The following is a 23,526-nucleotide window of genomic DNA, read 5'->3' on the forward strand; positions in this document are numbered from 1 at the left end:
TATAGCTGGAAGGTCAACTTTGTGGGGATGAAGTCTCATGGGCTTTTCTGTTGGAGCTGGCCTAGAACTACAATTCTCATCTCAGTCTCTGATAGGTGCAAGCCACCATGCCCAATTATTGGTTAAGGAGGGGTCTTTCATATAATGCCCAGCTGGCCTTGAACCACCGTCCTTCCAAACTTAGCTTCTGGAAACTAGCTAAGATTGCAGGAATGAGCCACTAAAACTTGTTTCCAGTATTCATTTTTAAAACACTCAAGCAGCTTCCCCAAACAGTAAATCAATGGAAGACTCATAGATTGTAATGTAGTGTGTTGCAAGAGTAGTTAAGATGCACCATTAGATGCACTGATGCACAGGGTGCCTTTTCAGCAGCTTCGTGTTTCTCTATTAGGATGAGGAGCCAGATTCAACTTTTTCTTTTGGTCATTCATGGGGTTTTAAATCTGGGCCTGGACACTGACCCTCAGCTCTTCAGCTCAAGGCAAGCTCTTTACCACTTGAGCCACAAGTGCCACTTCTGGCTTTCTGGTGGTGAATTGGAGATGAGTCTCATGGATGTTCCTGCCCAGGCTGGCTTTGAACTGCGATCCTCAGATCTCAGCCTCCTGAGTAACTAGGATTACAGACGTGAGCCACTGGCACCCAGCTTCATAGACAGTCAACTTTTTTATTCTCAAACATTTCAATGTCCTCCTCATTACCCCCTTCTTTGAGCTTTTAAAACAAGAACTAGACATCTCTGTGGCCTCTTTTCTTCAAGTTCCTGGCTCAGGAGGGGAAGATTCAGCGTTCAGAGGATAGATCTATATGTTATTGCCTACCTCCTGGCACTTACCTGCCTCTGTCATGTTTTGATATGGACAGCATATCATGTGGGAAGGTTGACTGGCCCCTCACTTCTGGAGAAAAGCAGTTACAAAATCCCAAAGGAGCCTTTTCACATTCTAAAAGAACAGCTTACAGGACACCAAATCCCAGTTCAAATAGTGATGGTATTTCCAAATTAGCGCAGCAGAGAATCCATGCCAGTTGTAGACCTGTGCTACAAGCACAAGTGCTATTTGTGTTTCCTCCCCCATTAAAAATTGTTAAGGCAAATAAAGAGAACAAGACTTTATCGAATATAAATTTGTTTTTATTGAAGCAGCAGTCACATGACCTTTTATCTAGCCTTTAGGTTAGGCCTGACAATTAAGCCAGCCCTGAAAAAAAAAAAAGATGTTTCTTTTTGCACTAAGAGACAGAACATGTTTACATACATCATCCAGTATTGGAAATGAGCAGAGTCAAACACAATGTGTTGGTTACCTGGTAGGTACAGCCCCACTGTTTGTGGTGTTCATGTTTTACAGAGACCCTCCCCAAAGACCATTATTAATAGGATGAAAGTTAAAAGAAAATACAGCTACACCAAAGTATGAACACAGTAATCAAAAGACAGCAGCTTTTACACATTTTTACAACTGTCCCTTTCAGGGATATTTATTTTTCAAAGCAGTGTCAGCAACCCTTCCTCAGTATCAGATCCAAAGGTTTCCACGCTGGAAGCTGCACCTCTTGTGGCTATGCAGTGGAGTTAAGGTTATTTCAAAGAACGAGACATGATGGTGACGCCTTGATTTTTGTAACAAAGAGTCATGTTTCCCTAGGGGGGGTGGGGTGATGTGACTACATTATTACAGTGGCAACACAGGTAGGGTGAAGAAAGAGGGTGGGACTGAAATAAAGACCACACACTTGTGAATTTTAATTTCATTTCCAGACTAACCTACTTTTTATTTAATGCAAATTACAGTACCAGTTAACTATTTCCAAACCAAGTCACATAGAACGAAATGTATTTACAAGGGAATGGGGAAAGAGGAAAAAAAAAACATTGAGCATACTTTTCACAAAAAAGTTTATATTTAAAATGAAAAAAAATTCAGTCACAGAGGCATTCAAGTAGTAATAATGTTATACAGATTTTGCTTTTCCTTATATCAAGACAGATTTGCACAAGTGTTTGCAATAGTTTGTATACAACCCACAGTCCTTTATATATATATATATATAATAAATTTTTAGATTTGTTTTTAAGATGGAAGTGGTCACGCTAATTGGTATGTGTACAGGCCCAAGTGATCCATCGGCAACACATTTATAAATGCAAATTTTACAGGCAAGCACATTTTCATACATCTATCTGTATCTGCCTGTAGACAGATATAGTAAGAAAAAGAAACTTAAAAAAGTTACCACAAGGAAGTCTACTTTGTCAAGAGAACCCCTCATGTACTGGTTGTCACTTTACTCTTATTGTGGAGGTGCAAAACGGAGCAACAAACTTGAATAAAACGGCATAATCTGCATGAAAATAATCCAAAACCCAGGGATTACTTTCAGACTCTCACAGGTAGAATTTAAGTCTGGGACTCTACTTTGCTTCTAGTTGTTTCTCTTATTTTCAGTGGCTCAGATTTCTACCAGAAAAGACAGATTACATTGTAAAGCATGCTTGTTCTTTCATATAGGGGAGAAAAATGTTAGTCTCTGTGATGACAATGATCACTAACATGAATAGGAATCAGATACAATTCTGATTAAAAAAAAAAAAAAAAAAACAAAACCCCCAAACTCCTGGGGATCTGGCATTGGCCAAACTTCCTTTGGAAGACTCCAAATTCATTGAAAAGGAAAAATAAAATGCCAGTGTCTTTATATCCACAGGGTTAGAGAATGAATAATCCTCTCAGAAACCTTTGCATTGGTGCAGACAAGATGGCTGGCTAGGCATACCTTTATTAAAACACAAACCAAAGGGATGACTCTAAAAATTAAGAGGACTTTTTAAAAAATGACGCATGTCATTGGAAAGAAGGTGCAGTCTTCTGCCTTGCTGGAACAAACACATGATGTTTTAAAAATAGCAACCTTTGGTCTTTTTTTTTTTTCTTTTCTATTCAAGACATCATATGTGGAGTAGTTGGAGGCAAAACAATACTATTTTTCTTAAAAGTAAAAAAGGCCTTCATTTTGGGCACACAATAAGAATGAAACTTTCTTAAGAAAGAAATGAAAAGACATTTCATGGAGCAGGGGTAAAGGTGGCAGGATTGGGTGGAGAGTTCCCTTGTTAGACAATGACCCTCCATCAGCATGGCGCCAGTAACTGCCAACGAAGGCATGTACATCACTGATGGAACAAAACACAGTACTACTAAAACACCTTGATTTGTACAAAAACAAGAAGACAAAAACAAAACCCACTTTTTTTCTCCCTTGCTCTCATTTGGGAAGGAAGTACATAAGGAGAGAGCCAGCACAGAAGGCTCTTAGAATCTGTTGTTACTAAGACCCAGGGCTGGGGTTTGTGGAACAGATGCGTATGATGTAATCTATTCTATATCCTCCAGCTCTAGAGCTTCCTGTGCTATACTGAGTCCCTGAATGGACTGTGCACAAAGTGAAACCAAAACAAAGGCCAGGCTTGAATGAAATGAGATTACAAACATGTTTTCCTCTTCCCACTCCTGAGCATGCTGTCACTGAAACTTATCTGGAGGGGTAGATATTGTTATCTCAAAGGGAAAAGAGATGGACAGTGTGACATGGATAAAGGAGATCAATTAAAACTTTAAAAAAAAGAGAACAAAACAAAAAACTAAACACATGGAAGCGAAGGCACTCCAAACTATATAGATACACTATACATTGCTAGAGTTATTGTTACAATAATACAGGCCGGTACCTACTGTACAGAGTTAAAACTATATGGCTTTAAAAAGCTCGTCTACATTTTGTCTGATTATTAAACAGAATCACTGCCCTGAACAGTAACTTTTTGCTCATTAATAACAGTTCCTGGGTCCATATATTTACATACAAAACAATAAAACTTAAATTTAAAAACATTGAAAGAAAATATAATGTACAAGCTTGAATTTGGTGAGGAGCTTTTAATTATTATTATTATTATTATTATTATTTACACAGATATTCAGAGACCTGGATCTCACTTGTATAAAAGAGTTCTATGATCCTGCCATGATCCTTGAGAAAGAAAAATCGTGCACCTCTGCCCTCACACATGCATGTGAATGCACACACACACGTGCAAACACACCCAAACACGCACACTGAGAGAAAAGCATCTGACTTTCCTCTCCTCTTCTCTTCCTCCCATTTGTAGGGGGAAAATATTCTCTTACAAGCATTGATCTTACTGGACTCTAGCAAGTGCCCCGAGTCCAGCTTAGTGTTTGTACCCAAACATCTGGCTGGGCAGTTTGATCTGAAAGCTGGTCCATTTCTGTCATGGACCTGCCTGTTCAGATTCTTTATAAATCCTTTCTGAAAATGGTCTACCAGGTCATCCCCTGCTGCTAAGTAATTTTTTTTTTTTATTTCAAATCTTAATTAACTCTCAGAAGCACTTTTTATAAAAAGGAAAGTTCAGTTGGATTTGGTTTGACTGAAGTTTCCCTTCTCATGAACTCTGATATAACTAGAGGTTTGAGAAACCTCTTTTGTGACCCAAAGAGCTTAGCGAAACAGTGAGTGAAAATTAAGATGGCTCACAGTTGTCCTTCTGGGTATCAGCAGGCAGTATGACTCTTGAGGAGTCACACAAATGGTTAAGCAGGATAGGGTGTTGGGGCCTGTGTGAGGGCTGCCAGGAGACTGCACTTCCTAACCACCCAGAGGACGAGACCCCTACTATGACCTAAGATGGCAATAAGAAGGGTGAAAGGAGGCTACACACAACCTAGGGCTCAGCTCTGAAGCCCTACAGTTAATCCCAGCGGGGAAGGACTGGGTGGGAAGGAAAGGCGGCCATCACTCAAGTGATCTTTAAAAGTAAGATCTAACTGATTGTGCCTTAAAGATTCATAGGTCAAGTAATGGCCCATAAGCACCAAGGTGACTAAGGTTCTTTTAGAGTATATAAGGCCCATGAAAATACCAACCTTAAAAGTATTTAAAAAAAAAAACTAGTTATGAAAATCTATTTCCTCACTGCAAACATAATCCTTCAATCCTCCTTGCTTTCCAAGGAATATTGCTTTTTCTTCAAAAACAAGAGACTGATTCTTACACCATTCACTGATTAACAAAGAAAACAGAAACAAAAACTCTGAACTGGGTGTGGGGGAAACATTCTTCTCATGCTTCAACCAGTCAACTTTGATATTGTAGACAGAAATAAAAAGGCAGTATTGAATATGTATATATAACATATACACACATTTATAGAATTAGTTTTCCTATAAAGTCAGCAGGTACAGGTGACTGTTTATTATTTTGCTGTGTACTTTTTAATATTCCTACCATCTAAAATCATGGCCTATCTGACATGCATCAATAAATAAATTTAAAAAGCATGAGTTTAAAAAAAGCTGAAATTAAATAGATTCTAGATTTGGATTTAAAATTAAAACTATAGTAGAATGTGGCGATTCCCGCAAACTTGATTTTCAATTCAAAAAACGAAAAAATAAAGCAGTAGACTGTTACAGTTCACATTATTTATCTATAATGTCCTCTTCTCAAGTGTATCTCTCCACGGGAAGTAACTTTAGACAAAGCTCTGGACAAATTCGTTCACAGTGGTGAGATCTGCCCCTGGCCTGGCCCCTCCCCTAGGCCTGTCAGACTCTGGCCTTGCATGCAGATGGCTTGCTCAATACTCTCCAATCTCTTCCTAGGGAACCAGTTTAAAACTGTATGACTTGCAGAGAGCCTTTGGTCAGGCAAACAAAGATCCACTTGCAGAGTTCTGCGAACATGTAAACAAACCTTAACCAATCAACTTACAAACTTCTCTTGTAGTTACAAACTTTATTAACCTCCCTGGGTTACAAAAGATACATGTATCCTTTTTTGTTTTTTATTTTTGTCTGCCTGCCACACCTGCCATCATATGCCAAAGGCAAGTCCTCAAATACCAAGAATATGCATTAATTTTACAAGTGACATTTAAGTCCCTGTTGAGTTATACCTGCTAAGCTCCCAACCAATTTCAAGTTGTGCACTATACCAAAGTCTTATGCTAGACTTCAAGAGAAAATAAAGTTCAAGAAAACTTCAGCACAGAACAAGGTTTTCTTCTTTTATGGAAGGGGCATGAGGCAGGAGCCCTGTTTTTAAATACACAACAGCAGACTTTTGACAAAAAAAAAAAAAAAAAAAAAAAAAAAAGATTGTCACGGGAGAGAGATTGTGTGTTCTAGTGCTCCGATTTCCCCTCCCAGCAGCCCTTCCGCCCCCTGGATCTCCTGCAAAGTGAGAATACAATGAAATTGGTTTGTATTTATAGGTATTTTACAAGGTTAAATAAGAACAATAATAAAAAAAATTGAACACTAAAATGAACAAGTTTTTTTTTTTTTTCTCTTTTTAATTTTCTTTCCAAACGTGACCAGTGTTGCTGAGTGACACTCAAGTAACTGGTGGTTTTTCCTGTGCAGCTGGCTACTTGGGACTGTTCAGGTGGAGTTGGAAGCTGATGCAGAAGCGGCATTATTGGTCTGTCCACGGTCTCCAGCATTAGCATCTGCAAGTTAAAAGTCCCAAGAATGCATAAGCAATGCTTTAACACTCAGAACAAGTCCATTGCCTCAACTACAGACTGAGCTGTATTGTTATTGGGATGAAACCTGAATTTCTTCCCACTTAAGACCTAAGCTCATGCCTTTACAGGACTGACAATACATAAATGCTGAGTTAAGACTCTAGCATGCTAACTTGAAAATAAATGAATAGTGCACAGCTGGAAACTCTTACTGCATTCTGAGCTATGTTCCAAATATGGTGAATGAAAGAAAGACATATGGGTCAGTGTAATTCAAACCCAGTTGCTTGTTTCCTACCTGCTGTCATTTTCCATTATTAACAGAGATGGAAGACAATCAGCACACAAGAAGTAGCCACTGTTCTCTTAATGCGTTCACTCGTTCAATAAAGCATTCTGCAGTCATGTATCTTGTCTGATCTCCCCAAGGTCAGCTTCACAGCTAACCTCTATCTCCTATCCCCTTTTAAAGATCTATTATTTCATGGCACCTGTTGGCATTTAAGTGGGTATCTGTGTCCAGACTGGCTGGCTCTCCATCCTGGATAGACAACAGACTGTTCTTTCAGTGGCTTTCATTTGTATATACAGTGATGGGGAATGTACTGCTGGCCAAATATTCCTCCCAAAGACTTCATCCTAAGTCCTGAGCAAGAGAAGTAGTTTGACTTGGATGGGCAACTTCTAACAGCTACCTCCCTAGTATTCTTGGCCACCAAAGTTAATGATACCAAAAAAGCATACCAGAAATTTCTGTCTCTCTACAACGGAAGGGATCTGTAATTTCCCATGTCTTATGATGAGTAGCATAAACAATGAAAGGACTGAGTGCAAACATTTGGTCCTTTATCTTTCTTTGAATTTATTAAGCTAGAGTGAGATATAAGAGATCCCAAGGAAAACTTAACCATTCCCTTACTGCTTAAGAAAATTTAATCATTTCTATAGCTACTCTAAAAAACAATATTTCTTTTCCAAATTCCTAAATAAGAATAAACAAGGACTTAGTTTCATAAATTATGGCACAGTCCTAGAACGTTAAATATTATATACCACTATATATAACATAGTAAATTAGCTTCATCCACAAGAGAGCATAACCCTAACTGAGAAGAAAAGCACTTTTAGTCCATGCATACAAAAAAGATAAAAGATAATATTAATTGTAATTACTTTAGAGCCAAGAACATAGGAAATTTTTATTTTCTAAAATATGGATTTTAGGCCATAAAGCAAATCTTAACAAATAGAGGAAAATTGATATTTTTTGGGGGGGAGGGGGCTGGGTAATGTTGGTTGTATGGTTTAAACTCAAGAGTCTGGATACTGTCCCTTAGCTTTTTTTGCTCAGGGCTAGTGTTCTACTACTTGAACCACATCTCCAGTTCCAGTTTTTTTTTGGTAGTTAATTGAAAGTAAGAGTTTTGTGGATTTTCCTGTCCAGGATAGCTTCAAATTGTAATCCTTAGATATCAGTTGCTAGGATTACTGAAATAGCTTTTCTTTTCTCTTCGTGTGTGTGTGTGTGTGTGTGTGTGTGTGTGTGTGTGTGTGTGTGTGTGTGGCGGGGAGGGGGGAGAGAGAACGTGTGTGCATGTGTACTTAAGTCCTGGGGCTTGAACTCAGGTGTTGTCCTTCAGCTTTTTTGCTCAAGACTAGCACCTTACCAGTTGAACCATAGCCCACTTTTGGCTTTTTTTGGCTTAACTGTAGATAAGAGTCTCATGGACTTTCATACCCAGGTTGGTTTTGAACTGAGATGCTTAGATTTCAACACCCTGAGTAGCTAAGATTACAGGTGTGAAACACTAGCACCTGAAAGTTACTTATATCTTACTAGATCATAATGGAATAAAATGAAAAATCAATAGCAAACACAAACTACATAAACATATTTAATTGAGTAATACACTTTGAATGAAAATAGTGGGTCATGGTAGAAATCAGGAAGGAAATTTAAGAAAATTCCTAGAATCTAGTTAATACTAAAATACAATATACTTGAATTTGGTATGTCAGAGAATGTAGTTCTAGGAGGGGAGTTTATAGCTGTTAGTACCTACATTGAAAAGTCAAAAGATCTCAAATAAATAACCTATGATGAATCTCAAAATTTTAGAAAAACAAGAATAAGCTAAACTTGAAATTAGTAGATGGGAAGAAATAATAAAGATCAGAGTAGGAACTAACGAAATGGAAAACTTAAGCAATGAAATAAAGCATTATTCTTTGAAAAGATAAGACTGACAAGTCCTTGGCCAAACCTAAGAAAGAAAAAAACCTAAATTAATTAGAGATGAAAAACAGACCTCATAAAAAATAAAAATTCACATATGATCAGAGAATATTTTAAAAACATATTCCAAGAAATTAGAAACTCTAAGAAATGGATATATTTCTAGACACGTATGACCTATGGATACTGAACCAAAAGGATATAAATAATTTAACCAGAACTATAAAAAGCAATGAGACTGAAGCAGTAACAGTCTCCCAATGAAGAGGAGCCCAGTAGCAGATGGATTCAATGTTGAATTTTACCAGTCTTTTAAAGAACCAACACCAATGTTTCTCAAACCATTCCATAAACTAGAAAGGGAACAAACACTAACCAGCATCACTTGATATCAAAACCAGAAAAGGATATCACAACAACAAAAAAACCCAAAACTATACACCAATATTCTAGATGAGAATACATGTAAAAATTCTCAATAGAACTACTGAAACATTAAAACATTTATGCCATGAACAAATTAATTTCATTCTAGTGATCAAGAGTGGTTCAACATATGCAAATCAATAAAGGTAGTAAAGCAGAAGCAGGCACCAATGGCTCAACTTGTAATCCTAGTTACTCAGTGGATGTTGGTATGAAGCCAGCCAAGCAGACAAATCTGAGACACTCATCCCAATTAACCAGCAAACAGCTGGAAGTAAAGGTGTGGCTCAAGTGATAAGAGCATCAGCCTGGAGTGAAAAAGCCAAGCAAGAGTGAAAAGCCCCGAGTTCAAGCTCTTGTATCAACACACATGCACACATAGAGAAAAAAGTGAAACAACACCTTAAATAAAATCAAGGCAAAAATCACAAGGTTGTCACAATAGATGTAAAGGCATTTGACAAAATTTAACATCTAGAGACATAGCTGAAGTGGTAGAATACTTGCCTATCAAGTTTCAGGCCTTTTTTCGTGAAACTAGGAACAGAAAGGACATATTTCATAGCAATAAAGTCTATATGTGACAAATCTATAAACAATATCATACCAAGTGAGGAAAACATTTTCTCTAAGTCAAGAATGAGACAAAGGTATCTACTCTCTTCATTCTTATTCAATTGAAGTATTTGAATTCCTAGCCAGAGCAGTAAGGCAAGAAAAAGAAAAGGGATTCTAAAAGAAAAGGAAGAAGTCAAAATATTCCTATTTATAGATAATAACCTATACTTAAGACCCTACTGACTCTACCTAAAATCTCTTGGCACAACAGAATACAAAATTGACATAAAAAATCAGTAGCTTTTCTCAGTAACAACAACAAATAGCTTGAGAAATCAGGAAAATACAGCCATTCACAAAAACCTCAAAAAACAAAACAACAAAATACAACAAAAAACAAACTGGGAATAAACTTATCTAGGACAATGAATGACTTTGACCATGAAAACTACAAAACACTGAAGAACCAAATTAAAGAAGACACTAGAAGATAAAAAAGATCTCTCTATATTCATGGAATGGCAGAATAATTCCTGTGGAAAAAAAGCTACATTAACCAAGTTGATCTACAGATAAAATGAAATCCTTATCAAAATTCTAATGACATTCCTCATGAAAATAAAAAAACAAAAACCCTAAAATTTATATGGAAGTTCAAAAGACCATGAGGAGCAAAACAAATCTTAGGCAAAAAGCAATGCTAGAGGTTTCACATTTGAATGAAGCCTATTACAAAACCAGAATAACAAAAGCAGCATGCTTTTGGAACAAAAACAGACACATAGTCCTCGTGAATAGACTAGAAGACCCAGGAATAAACCTATATAACTATAGCTATGTGGCAAAGCTATCAAAAATATATGCTGAAGACAGCTTTTACAACAAATGGTATTGGGAAAACTGGACATCTACACGTAGAAGACTGAACTAGATCTGTTCTGTACAAAATAAATCCAGCATGGATCATAGACCTTATATAAGTCTTGAAATGTTTTATATTTTATATATAGTATATAAATATATAAGAAAACAGCAACAGCTTTCTGAATAGGACTCCAATAATAGCTTAGGAAATAATAACATGAATTAACAAATGTGACTGTAACGGATTAAATAGCTTCTGTACAACAAAGGAAAAATTAGCAGAGTAAACAGACAGCCTACAGAACAGCAGAAAATTTGTCAGCTATTCATATGACAAACAATTAATATTCAGAATAAGAAACTGCAAAAATTGAACACCAAAAGAACAAATAAATCCGATCAAGAAATGGAGAAATGAACAGTATTCAATAGAAGTATAACTGGAAAATAAGAACATGAATTATTCAACACCCTTAGCCATAGATGAAATGTAAACCAAAACATTAGACTTCCCTCACCTCAGTCAAAATAAGCTGTTGTCAAGAAAACTACAGTAAATGCTGGTGAGGATCCAGGGATAAAAGGAAGCCTCATACTCTGCTGTTGGGAATGTACATTGGTATAGACAGTACAGAAATCAAAATGAATACTAAAAAGAAAGGATAATCCTGTGATACCACTCTTGGACATAATACTTAAAGGGTAAAATGTTCTACCACATCTCACATTCAACTGATCTGATCATAAATCCAATGGTCACTATACACAGTACTCTCATTCCATAAAGAGCGATTTATGTTATGTGTTATTTTCAAGAAGTTCTTTAGAGTCACATTTAACTATAATGCACCAAGATAACTAAAGTGTTTTAAAAAGGAAAATAATATGAAAGTTTTGGGAGAGAAAATATAAAAGCATCCTTTACCTATTAATTATATACTTGCTAATCCTTATCTACATTCAAACATACATTTGACCATAGTTGTCAACATGTATCCTAAGATTTAAGAATTTTTCCCACATAGAATATGTCTGTAAATATTTATAGTATTCATAACAACTGCTTTTTATGACCACATAAAAGTGGAGATTCTATGTGTATTAAAATAATTTCCTGCCAGGCGCACGCCTGTAATTCTAGCTACTCAGGAAGCTGAGATCTGAGGATCGCAGTTCAAAGCCAGTGTGGGCATGAAAGTCCATGGGACTCTAATCTCCAACTAACCACCAGAAAACCACAAGTGGCACTGTGGCTCAAGTAGTAGAGCACTCACCTTGAGCAGAAGAGCTGAGGGCCCAGGCTCAGAGTTCAAGCCCCACAATCAACAGACAGACAACACAGACACAGACACAGACACAGACACAGACACAGACACACACACACACACACACACACACACAGACACACACACAATCCATCTGGCTGCTAGTAGCTTACATCTATGATCCTAGCTATTTAGAAGGCTGGTATCTGATGATTGCCGTATGAAGCCAGCTTGGGCAAAAAAGTATGTGACTTTATCTTCAATTAATGTCCATGAGAGCACTAGCTGTAAGCAAAAAAATGGCCCTAAGTTCAAGCCCCAGTACCAGCACAAAAAGAAGAAAGAGGAGATATTTTCTACTGCTGACCATTCAAAAGCTTGGCTCTCTTACTTGTTACATATAAAATTTGGTTATTATATAATTTATTATTTATTATTCCTATGCTGTATACAGTAGCTTTTTTCCTTTTAATAGATTTATCATGAAAATAAGGGCCCTAAGCTTGTGATTAGTGAATTAAAAGTATGAACTCTGATTATTATACATTGAAGGGCTTACCAACAAGTTTTTAATCAATGCCTATCGATCAGTAACTACCTGAACACAAAGAATAATTGAAACACCTACAAAAATAAATTTCCTCTGCTTATCATCCAGCTTAGTAAGATACAATATATCTTTACAATTTTCAAGGAAGGGAAAAATTATTATGAAATTGCATTTTGTTACTCAAAGATTTTTGGAGAGAACATAGAGAATAACAATTATTTATAAATTCCTAGGATAACCACAATAGGATTTTAGGCAAAGGGCACAACAAAAAAATAAAAATTTAAGAAAAGGTCTATTTTCTTCATTTCCAGAAAGAGCAATATAGAATTAACCAAAATGTCGGCCTCTATTTTTAAATTCAATAGGACCTAACATTTGGAAATCATTTAATAGCTTTGGCTACTACTAGTAATCAAAAACCAACCAACAAACCCAAAGTCAATTCCATTGTACCTGCTTTAGGACTAAGCTTTGATCCTAGGTCCACATGATCTAAGAGAATTTCATTCTTACTTAAGCCAGACATAAACATGGAAGATTCTGAGATAGTCATTTGTCCAGACCGTGGTCTGGACAAAGAGAATCTAAACTGCAGTTGTGCTGAGCATCAGTAGAAATAGTATTTTAAATGATCAGATGGTAATCTCAAGTTTTTGCTTTGCTTCTGAATTCCTATTTTGGTGATCTAAAACTATTTTTAGATGATTATTAGAAGGCACAATAGAAGGCTATTGGAATAGGCACTATCATGTTATTGATAATGTTTTGTTAACTGCAAGTGAATTTGCCTCTACAAGTATTAATTTTGATGTATGTTCTCTAACAGAATGACTTAAGTCAACTAAGCCAACTGACTCAGTAACTTAGGGGTTCATATTCTTAATTAAGCCCAGGCCATGCTAGGCTCAGTACTGCTGTAGTATACTTAGTGTGAATGATTAAGAGTTTCTGACTTTGAAAACTTTAAATTTGAAGCATTTCCAGTTTCAGATACTCTAGATGTAGAACTTTGTAGACTGCAAGTTTATTTCTTTGTACCCTGAAATGTTTTTGTGAAGAAAGCTTTGTTTATGCTTGAGAGACAGGTTCAATCTACCCTGAGTCACAGATTCTTTCATTGTCAAGATGTATGTCAATCTTAAATAACATGCTTTTCCCCCTCCTAAACAAGTCTGGATCTGTCCTTTCTTAACAGTAAGACAAAAAATAAAAAGCAGTTCTCTTTTACTAAGGACCTACTGAATTAGCAGGCAAAGGCCTAAGAACTTTTAAGATTTCAATCTCTTTCTCACAATTCTGTAAGTTATTTATTTAGTATGTCTACTTTATGGAAAGGGAAACTGAAGGTAAGAAAAGCTGTGGGCATGAATATTTTAAGGTCTTATGTAAAAAAATAAATAGAGGGCGCTGTTAATGCCATATAGTTAATCTCTTTATGTAGACCATAGACTAGAACACTGAGGAACACTTAAAAAAAAAAAAAGCATCTATCCCCAAAATGCATTATTGTATTTTTGTTGGAATACTAATGAGAACGTCACTTTTATATTTCTTTTGTTACTATATATAACATCTGGAGGGGAAAAAATCTCAAGCACCAACACTGCTTCTTCTAAATCACGAATATACTTTTCATCTAATGAATAACAGCACTTCCTTAATTTACTTTAGCCACTACAAAGCTCAGAGTAACATGAAATCCTCCCTGGTACCAAAGACTCCTTTTTTTTTTTTTTGGTTGGTCATGGGGCTTGAGCTATGGGCCTGGGCACTGTTCCTCAGCTCTTCAGCTCAAAGCTAGCACTCTACTACTTGAGCCATAGTGCCACTTCTGGCTTTTTCTGTTTATGTGGTGCTGAGCGAACCCAGGGCCTCAAGCCTGGAGGCAAGCACTTACCACTGAGTCACCTTCCCAGCCCCCCAAGACTCCTTTCTAAGCATACAATGTGCTCTAGAACCTGAGTTGCAATCATAATGAACTAGTTCAGTATTTCAAATTAAGAAATTTCTAAGGTCAGAGGTATGACTCAAACAGTACAAAGCTTGCCTAGTAAGTATAAGGCCCTGAGTTCAAACTCCAGTACTAAAAAAATAAGAAAAGGAAGGTTATTATTCTTATTCAAAACCTAACAATTACTTTTATAAGTAATCATTTTTATAAACAATCTAAATTCTAATTCTGGAAATGAGCTCAATAACTAACCATGTGTTTAGGGTTATGATTTATTTCTTATTGTGAGCAATCAATACAATAATAAATGGCTCATCTAAATTAACAGGCCATAGTGGTTTTTGTCCTAAATAGACATGGTCATAGTGTTTGGTTTTGTAACTGATTTATTTATTTTTGAACATATTTGATTTTTGCATTACTTTGGGACAGTACTGCTATTCCATTTTATAGATTAGTTAAATAAGACACTGATAGAACTGAAGGGTCTTGTGACTTTCTCCAGAGAGAACATGTGCTAATGTAACTGGAATTAGGCAAAAAGGAGATTTCTTCCTAGATTTTTTCCTGGGAGGTAGGATACATACTACAGTGAAACGTTTTTTTTTGTTTTTTGTTTTTCTTTTGGTCAGTTGTGGGGCTTGAACTCTGGGTCCAAGTGCTGTCCTTGAGCTCTTTAGCTCAAGGCTACTACTTGAGCCACAGCACAGCACCACTTCTGGTTTCCTGGTAGTTAATTGGAGATAAGATCTCACAAGTCTCACAGACTTTCCTTGCCTGGGCTGGCTTTGAACCTCAATCCTTAGATCCTAGCCTCCTGAGTAGCTAGGATTATAGGCTTGAGCCACCAGTGCCCAGCTCAGTGAAACAATTTTTAGACTTTATAGCCAACATTTTAAAAGATTAAAACCGAGCAGGGTCTGGATGCTGTGGTTCATGCCCAGCTACATGAGAGGCATAGGTAGGTAGATTGAGGTCTGGGGCTGGTGTTGGGCAAAAACACTGAGACCCTGTGCAAAAAATTTTTTTATATCAAACATATATACATCAATATATAAATCACAAACATTAGGAATGTTTTTGTTTTGTAAATTTATTCTATTTTACTCATTTGGCTAGACTTTTGGTACTTTAAAATATATAATGAGATTATGTCATCTGTGGGGACCTAGATCTGCAAAAAAAATCATATTGAGTGAAGTAAGCCAGGCTTAGAAAGACAAAAAGTACTTATTTTCTCCCATGTGTGAACTTAGGCCCAAAAAATAATCTTTCATGTAAACACATAAAGGGGCATATGCACATAAACATGATCAGGTAGACTAGAGAGGAATATATGCAGGGGTGAAACAATACAGTGCAAATCCTTTGTACAATTAAGACAGTCAAAATGAATATCGGGAAGTTGAAACATGTCTTGAATGAGGGAGATGTAAAGGAGGTGGATGAATGGAAAAGGGAACAGAATAGATAGTAGACAAATAAGACCTAATAATCCATGTGGATATGTGAAAAGTGAAGCGAGAAACAATGTGGCTGGTGGGAGAAGGAATGGCTCTCATCAGGTGCACTGTACCTACCAATGGAGAGACATATTAAATTATACCCCATATGCAACTTGTCTCAGTTTAAAAAAAGTTCATACTCATTACATGAGGTGGAGGCAATCATAGTTTGTTTAAAGAAATACAAAATTTTTTAAATAGAAAGGACTCATGTTTCCTCACCTGAGGCTGCTGTGGCATTTGTAGGGGTTGAAGCAGCTGCTTGAATCCGAGCATGAGGAGGAATAAGGACAGTAGCCAGAGGTGGATTACTTGACAGTTCTACAGAATGAAAGACAAAAAAATTAGAGCCCACTCATCTCTACTTTATATGTGAAAAGACTTAAAAAAGCTTCAGAGTAAGCCTATTAGTAACATGTTTCCACTTCTCACTGGCCTACTATGGCAGCACTTGATTAGGAATCACAGCAGGGCATGTGAGTGTGTCACTGCACCTGCATATGTAGGCAGATGGAACTGAACGTACAGACAATTCACCCAACAGTTTAAGACCTACCTAGGTACAACTGAAATCAAGATTTAAAAAAAATTGTTTTTTAGTAAAAAAAACAAACAAATTAATTAATTAGTCATTAAAAAAAAGACTACTTTTTTGTGTTAGTCCTAGGCCTTGAACTTGGGACCTGGATGCTTTCCCTGAGCTTTTTCACTCAAGGCTAGCACTCTACCACTTGAGTCATCGCTCCATTTTTGGCTTTTTTTGGTGGTTAATTGGAGATAAGAGTCTCATGGACTTTTCTGCCCGGACTGGTTTTAAATTGCATTCCTCAGATCTCAGCCTCCTTGAGCAGCCAAGACAGTGGCTGGCAAAAAAAGACTGTTATTACAATGTTTGGAATAGTCTTCTTTACCCATTTGTAGGAAGGTTATCTCTGCCAACTGTATACAATCTAGCTTTGTCTAAAGAATCAAGTTCTTGAAATAAATTATTTTAAGACATTGAGTGGGTATGTATATATGACTCTGGCATTAGTTTTAGAAAGTGTGACTAGTTTTTGACTGCTAGTCCAGCACTCAAGTCCAGAACTGGTGAGTGCCTGTTTTCACTCTTGTAATTGTAAGTTTGTAGGAATAAATTATATGATCATACTAGCTACAGGAAGATATTATCCTCTCAGCTATAAGTCTGACAATTTATAGACATAGTGTGAACTAAGAAAAGTTAGGAAATAGTGATTTTAATGAAGATAAAATTCACATAGTACATAAAAATCAACCATTTAAAAAAGTGGGGCTGGGAAGGTGGCTCAGTGGTAGAGTGCCTGCCTTGCATGCATGAGGCCCTGGGTTCGATTCCCCAGCACCACATAAGCAAAAAGAAAAAAAGCCGGAAGTGGCGCTGTGGCTCAAGTGGTAGAGCGCTAGCCTTGAGCTGAAGAGCTGAGGGATAGCGCCCAGGCTCAGAGTTCAGGCCCCACGACCGGACCAAAAAAAAAAAAAAAAAAAAAAGTGTACAATTCAGTTGCATTGTATACATTTGCAATGTTATATAACTGTCTCTTCTATCTAATTCTAAAACATTTTCATTACTTGAAAACAACTTCAAATCTATGTACTCAGCTATTTCCAACCACACTCCCCTCTAAGTCCCTAGGAAGGGAAATGAGTGTCTCAATGCTTTAGTTTGTAAAATGCTGTGCGGCGTGCGGTGTAAAGCCCTTACTTAGCTTACTATTTAAATATCAAAACTGTTTAATTAGATTCTAAATGATACTAGATTCTGATAAAGAAAGAAAGAAACTGATATCATGGCTTATAGAAAATGGATGAGAAAAATGAAATGGAAAAAAAAAAAAAGACTATTCATTCTCTTTTTTCATTGAATGGGAAAAATCAGTCCAGCGTCTCAAGCAATGGTTGTTCCCAGAAAGATAGCTGGCTCAGATGTATAATCCTAGCTATTCCGGAGGCCGACATCTGAGTATCACACAACTCAAGCCAGATGGGGCAGGAAAATCCATGAGACTCTTTATCTCCAATTAACCACCAAAAAAAGCTGTGGCTCAAGTGGTTGACTGCTAGCCTTGAACAAAAAAGCTCAAGGACAGTGCCCAGCCCTGAGTTCAACTAGCAGAGGGGGGGGTGGGGGGGGGGGGGGAAGGAGAGAGGGAGGTAAGGGAAGGAGGGGAGGGAGAGGAGAGAGAGAGATGGAGAGAACAAGAGAGAGACAGAGAGAAAAAAAGATACCATTTTTGTTTCCCACAATCAGATTGACAGTTTTCTCACTGAGCAATAAAAAAATTCTATGATATTTTACTTTCAAGTCAGAAAAAGTTTAATCTGTAATCTTTATCCAGGAAAAAGATAGAATTTCTGGTAAATGGCCATGGCTGATGACTTTATGGTTCTAGGAATATAAAAAGAACTAATATAGAATGTGAATATCTTTCAATAATTTAGAATTAGTTTAGACTTACCATTCCAATTACAGTTAAAATCTCCTAAAATAGAAATCCATTCATCTACTCACACACCCACAGACACATCCATCTAACACTGAACCTAAAACAATGGTTTAGGTCTCAGGACATGTAGAGAAAAATGTAATTACCCTTGTCTAATCAAAATAAATTTAGACACTGAAACAAGCTGACAAGAAAGGCATTCAACCTATTTAGGATAGGAGCCCTTTCTATGAAAAGTTCTCTATAACTATATTCCCAATCTGAAGGAAAATCTAAAGAGTGGAAAGATGATCAAAGATATTACTATAACACATTTTGACAAAGCTTCTGTTTATAAACGAACCTGAGTATCAGGGACCTGTAGTTAATATCCTATGGCCCATTTTCCCTAATTAATTTACTCTCTTCCCAACTCACTTATCCTGTAATTGCATGCTGAGGTGTGGCCATGCTGGTTTTCTGTCTTAGTCTGGGTAAAGGTATGTATATGTACAGGCACATGTAGGTACAGGACATTTTCCTTAGGTATAGGAGTAGAATGTCATTCTTTTTTTTAAAATTGTTATTAGAAAGGTGATAGTTTTTGCTATTTGGAGTCTTCCATTTTTCCATATGAATTTTTGGATTGCTTCTATATCACTGAGAAGTGTTGTAGGAATTTTGATGGGTATTGCATTGACTTTGTAGATAGCTTTGGACGGTATTGCAATTTTTACAATGTTAATCCTCCTAATCCAAGACCATGGGAGATTTTTTTACTTCCTTAAATCTGCTTGAATTTCCTTTTTCAAGTTTTTAAAGTTTTCATCATAGAGGTCCTTTATATCTTGGTTTCCCTTATTTACAATAACTAGAATATGTCTATATATCTACAAGTTAATCCAATGGATAATAAAAGACAAATAATTACACTAGGACACGATTAATTAAACAGCAGTCTAAGCATCTGCACAGTGAGAACAAAGGAGACTATTCTTAGGAGAGGATCACAGTGGCTCAATAGCTATGTGTATATGACCATATAAAATGATGCTTATTGAAATGAGCTTGAAAAAAGGGAAACACGAGGTTTATTATTGTAGTGTTTGTAGTTATTTGCTGTGCAAAAATATTGATGTAATTCCATTTGTCAAGTCTTTCTTCTATCTGATGTGCACCTGGGACTCTTCAAATAATTTCTGCCTATTCCTATGAGTTAGTTCTAGTGTTTCACCTACTGCCTCTTGCAGTAATTTCAAAGTTTCAATAGACTGTTATTCTTGAATTGGATAGGGAAAGTGGGGTTGCTAATAAAGGGAAAGAAAGGAAAAGGGAGATGCTCCAGGATCCTGAAGGCCTTGACACTTCCAAAGACCTGAGGGTCTTTGTTAACTCTTTTAAGTCAAACACCCTTAAAACATTAAGAATTATAAAATGTATAAGCATTACTGGTTTTACAACTCCTGTATTTCCTTGTTCTTTTCCAAATTATAAGCATTCTTTAAGAACACACAGTATCTACCTGTTTGGTCTTTACTATTTCAGAAAATGTCAGTTCACATGCCATAGTTATTGCCTGTGCACTCTTCCTATAGTCCTGTTCTCTCCACAAATCTGCATCTTTTATGAAAGCAGACTATAAGCACTCCTAATGGGGTTATCACAGCTAGTTCAAAATGGCTCCCTTTGATTTTATTCCCAATGATTACTACTACTTCCAATTACTGTAAAACCCCCATAATAAACAATAAGGAAATAGAGGCTGTGAGTATGGACACAATCTGTAGCCAAAGAATATAAAACCAGTGGCATTTTAGAAGATAGAAACAGCAAAGCAACAGCACTTCTCAGGATCAGAAAGCATGTATGTATGGATGAGGCAGAGCAGAGGCTGAAATTGAAAAGCTAGGTACTATTTATTTACTGATCATTAGTACTAGGAGTAGAGAGACAAAAACTGAAAGACAGGAAGGGTCAGAGACAGATGGTTAACTTATTAGAGACATATTTATAAAAAATAAGATGGCAATAGCTTCCAAAAGACAAGGAAAGTTAAGTCATGGTAAGGATTTTTTTCAAGTAGTTGCACTTGCCATGAAAATTATTTGTTAAAAAGCGAAACAACAACAACAATAACAACAACAAAGCTGAGCACTGGTGGCTCATGCCTGTAATGCTAGCTACTCAGAAGGGTAAGATCCAAGGATGGTGGATTGAAGTTAGCCAGAGCAGGAAAAGTTCATGAGACTCTTCTCTCCAATAAACACCAAAAAGCCAGATGTGGAGCTGTGGCTAAAGTGGTAGAGTACCAGTACTGAGCAAACAAGCTACGGGACAGCACCTAATCTCTGGTGCTTGTCTATAGGGGGGGAACCCTATAGTTTATAATAGAAAATTACATGTTTTGATGGTTTAGAAATAGTTACATAATCCATAACCAAACATTTTATGCACATTTTTAAAAAAGCAAAATGATATGTGAAACATAGAAATATATCAACTTACGAAGACAAATATCAACCAAAAGGTTAACCAAATCCAAATGTAAATAAAATTTGTTTCACTATTGTTATACTGTAGAAATTCCCATGAAAGGTGGATTAAATGAATTCAATCCTGTCTAGTAATCTTTTAAAATGAAATAACAAACCTAAATCTAGTGAACAAACCTGGTTTCTTTTAATCTAACCTTTTATTCTTCAAAGTAAGATTCCCAAGTCTATTGGTAAGGAAGAAGTAGGTAAAAATCTTTCCTTGTGTTTTTGTTTTTCCGTGTGTGTGTGTGTGTGTGTGTGTGTGTGTGTGTGTGTGTGTGTGTGTGCATGCGCGTGCGCACGTGCGCATGCGTGCACGCGTGGTGGAGGCAGGTAGCAGTGGTGGTCATGTACATTTGTTCAAACTATTGTATAAAAGCTAAGAATAAATTTAAGATTAGCATTCAGTACGTGAACCCTAAGAAAGAAATCAGGTAGATGAATTTTGTTCCTTTGTTAGCTTTGAAATTCATATCCCCAGAAGGGAGCTGATGAGCAGGGAGACTTCCCTTTTCATTCATAAGTAGTATGAGATCAATTTATGTGTATCATACTTCTTACAGATATGTGAAAACTGTCAGTAATTATCTAAATGGTTAAAGGCCACTATTTTTCTTTACATAAAAAAACTTAAATGACCTAACAGTGGAGAGACTTGTTCATTTGTGTACACTAATTTAAAGCTACAAAAGTGTTCCTTGATTTTCTGCTGCAATCTAATGTTATTTGTAGATATTCTTTAGTTGACAGCTTATCTTCTTTCCTAACAAATTCAAGGTGTCCAGGAAATCCCTGTCCAACTTCCTAATACTGATTGTACCATTCCATACTCAGCCAGAAAAATTTTTTAAAATGTTGTAGTCTAAATATAAAATATTAGCAGTGTTTCCACAACAGCAGGATTAGACCGGGTAATTTAATTCCTGGCAAGTGGTTTAAGTGAAGTTCATGTATTAGCATTAAAAAAAATATATCTAGCAAAATGCTAGAATTTTTTAAAGTTCTGAAAAATTACAATAATCTTCATATAAAACTGATAATTTAGCCTAAAACCCCGAATAGTCACTTTTTTTGTCATTAGTAGCATAGTTTTCTAAATTAAATCTTCCTTTCCCCATCTTAGCATATTTTGAATTTTCTTGAGCTCTCTTGCAGAATCTTTCCTTTAATCTCTGATTTCAATGCCAGAAGGGGGTAGCCTAATTACCTAGAAATGATATTCTTCTTGATTATTTATAAAGTATTAGAGAATCATTCTGACATCAATTTATTTGATGCTCCTACATATAAAGCTTTTACAAAAATATGTAAATCCATGGAGACAGAAACATACTGCTGCCTGGGGCCCAAAGATGAATAACTGGGGCGTCACCACTTAATGGAAACAAAGTTTTCTTCAGGAGCAATGAAAATATTTTGATTGCTGAATAACACTGTAAATGTACTAAATAAGTTGTTTGCTTTTCAAAAACATGCTTAATACACGAAGACTTCAGTGTTTTTGCAAAGCTTAGAAAAATTTATGGGATTGTTTTCTTTTCTTTGACAACAATGGAAGATTTTAGCTAGTGACTGAACTTAGTTCTGGAGGGTTTATTTGTAGTACTGGGAATCAAAGCCAGGGCATGCCCCAACCCTTTTGTCCATTTTTGTTTCTGAGCCATTATTTCCCATTAACTTTACTCAAGATGGCCTCAAACTTTGAGATTCTCCTGCCTCTGCCTCACAAGTAGCTGAATTACAATCACATATAACCAAATTGTTTTTTAACTCTGGATTTTTAAACTTGATTAATTAAAATGATTGCTATCTCTTTTAGTACTGAGGATCAAACTCAAAAGCCTTACACATACTAGGCAAGTGGTTATCAGTGAGGTACAATCTTAGCCCTGAGTAGGTCAATTTTGATTCACATGCACATGTACAATGATGAATGTACACCAAATATTTCTCAATATAAAAGAATTACCTTCCAGAATCTACCTGTCATAAATAGTATTTAATATCTGAGTTTTTACCAAGTCATATACCTGATGACACTGAGTATTCTTCCTTAGTTTATCCTGAACTACAAAGTTCTTTTTGGTAAGGAGAGTGTAAAAAAGCCTTAACCAATGACAGTTTATGAAACTTTGTCATTTGACAAAGTAACAACAATTACAACAATAACAACAATAAGAACAAGGTCCAGTTATACTGTACAGATAACATATATCTAAAATTTGGACATGGGTACTTCTAAACTTTTCCTTACATAGTTTAAAGAGTGCTTTATATTAAAAAAATTCAGGTGTCAACCTTAAAAACTGGTTCAAACACAATTCTATTTATTATAAAGACACAGGTAAGATATACTTAAAGAATTTGAGTATGATTATTCTATGAAAGTTGATATGTCAAAAAAGCAAAATTCCTAAATTGGTATATAAAAAATGATGTAATATAGAACTTAAAGAGTATTCAAATTAACAAACCTATTTTGGATCTCGATGGAAAAATGGGAGATTATTTTATATTTAAAGATTATCAGTATATGTGTTAGAAAATAAAATTTGAGAACTACATTACAAAATACTACATAATGAGAGATTATTTTGAATGCTAACAGGAACCATTTGGGAGTTGTGATTTCAA

The 23,526-nt window shown here is 36.1% G+C and overlaps 1 protein-coding gene across 1 annotated transcript in view; it reads right to left on the reverse strand.

Moving 5' to 3' along the window:
- Nucleotides 1–1,120: 1,120 nt before the first annotated feature.
- Gsk3b (glycogen synthase kinase 3 beta) overlaps nt 1,121–23,526 on the reverse strand; it is a 142,246-nt gene continuing 119,840 nt past the window's right edge. The window contains exons 10-11 of the mRNA XM_042667341.1: nt 16,137–16,235; nt 1,121–6,538 (exon numbers count right to left, since the gene is read on the reverse strand). Of these exons, the coding sequence (XP_042523275.1) occupies nt 6,471–6,538; nt 16,137–16,235 (167 nt within the window). The 3' untranslated portion in view covers nt 1,121–6,470. The remainder of the gene's footprint in view (nt 6,539–16,136; nt 16,236–23,526) is intronic.

This window comes from Dipodomys spectabilis, unplaced genomic scaffold (assembly GCF_019054845.1).
Source record: "Dipodomys spectabilis isolate Male_0828 unplaced genomic scaffold, ASM1905484v1 ptg000017l, whole genome shotgun sequence".
Taxonomy (NCBI): Eukaryota; Metazoa; Chordata; class Mammalia; order Rodentia; family Heteromyidae; genus Dipodomys; species Dipodomys spectabilis.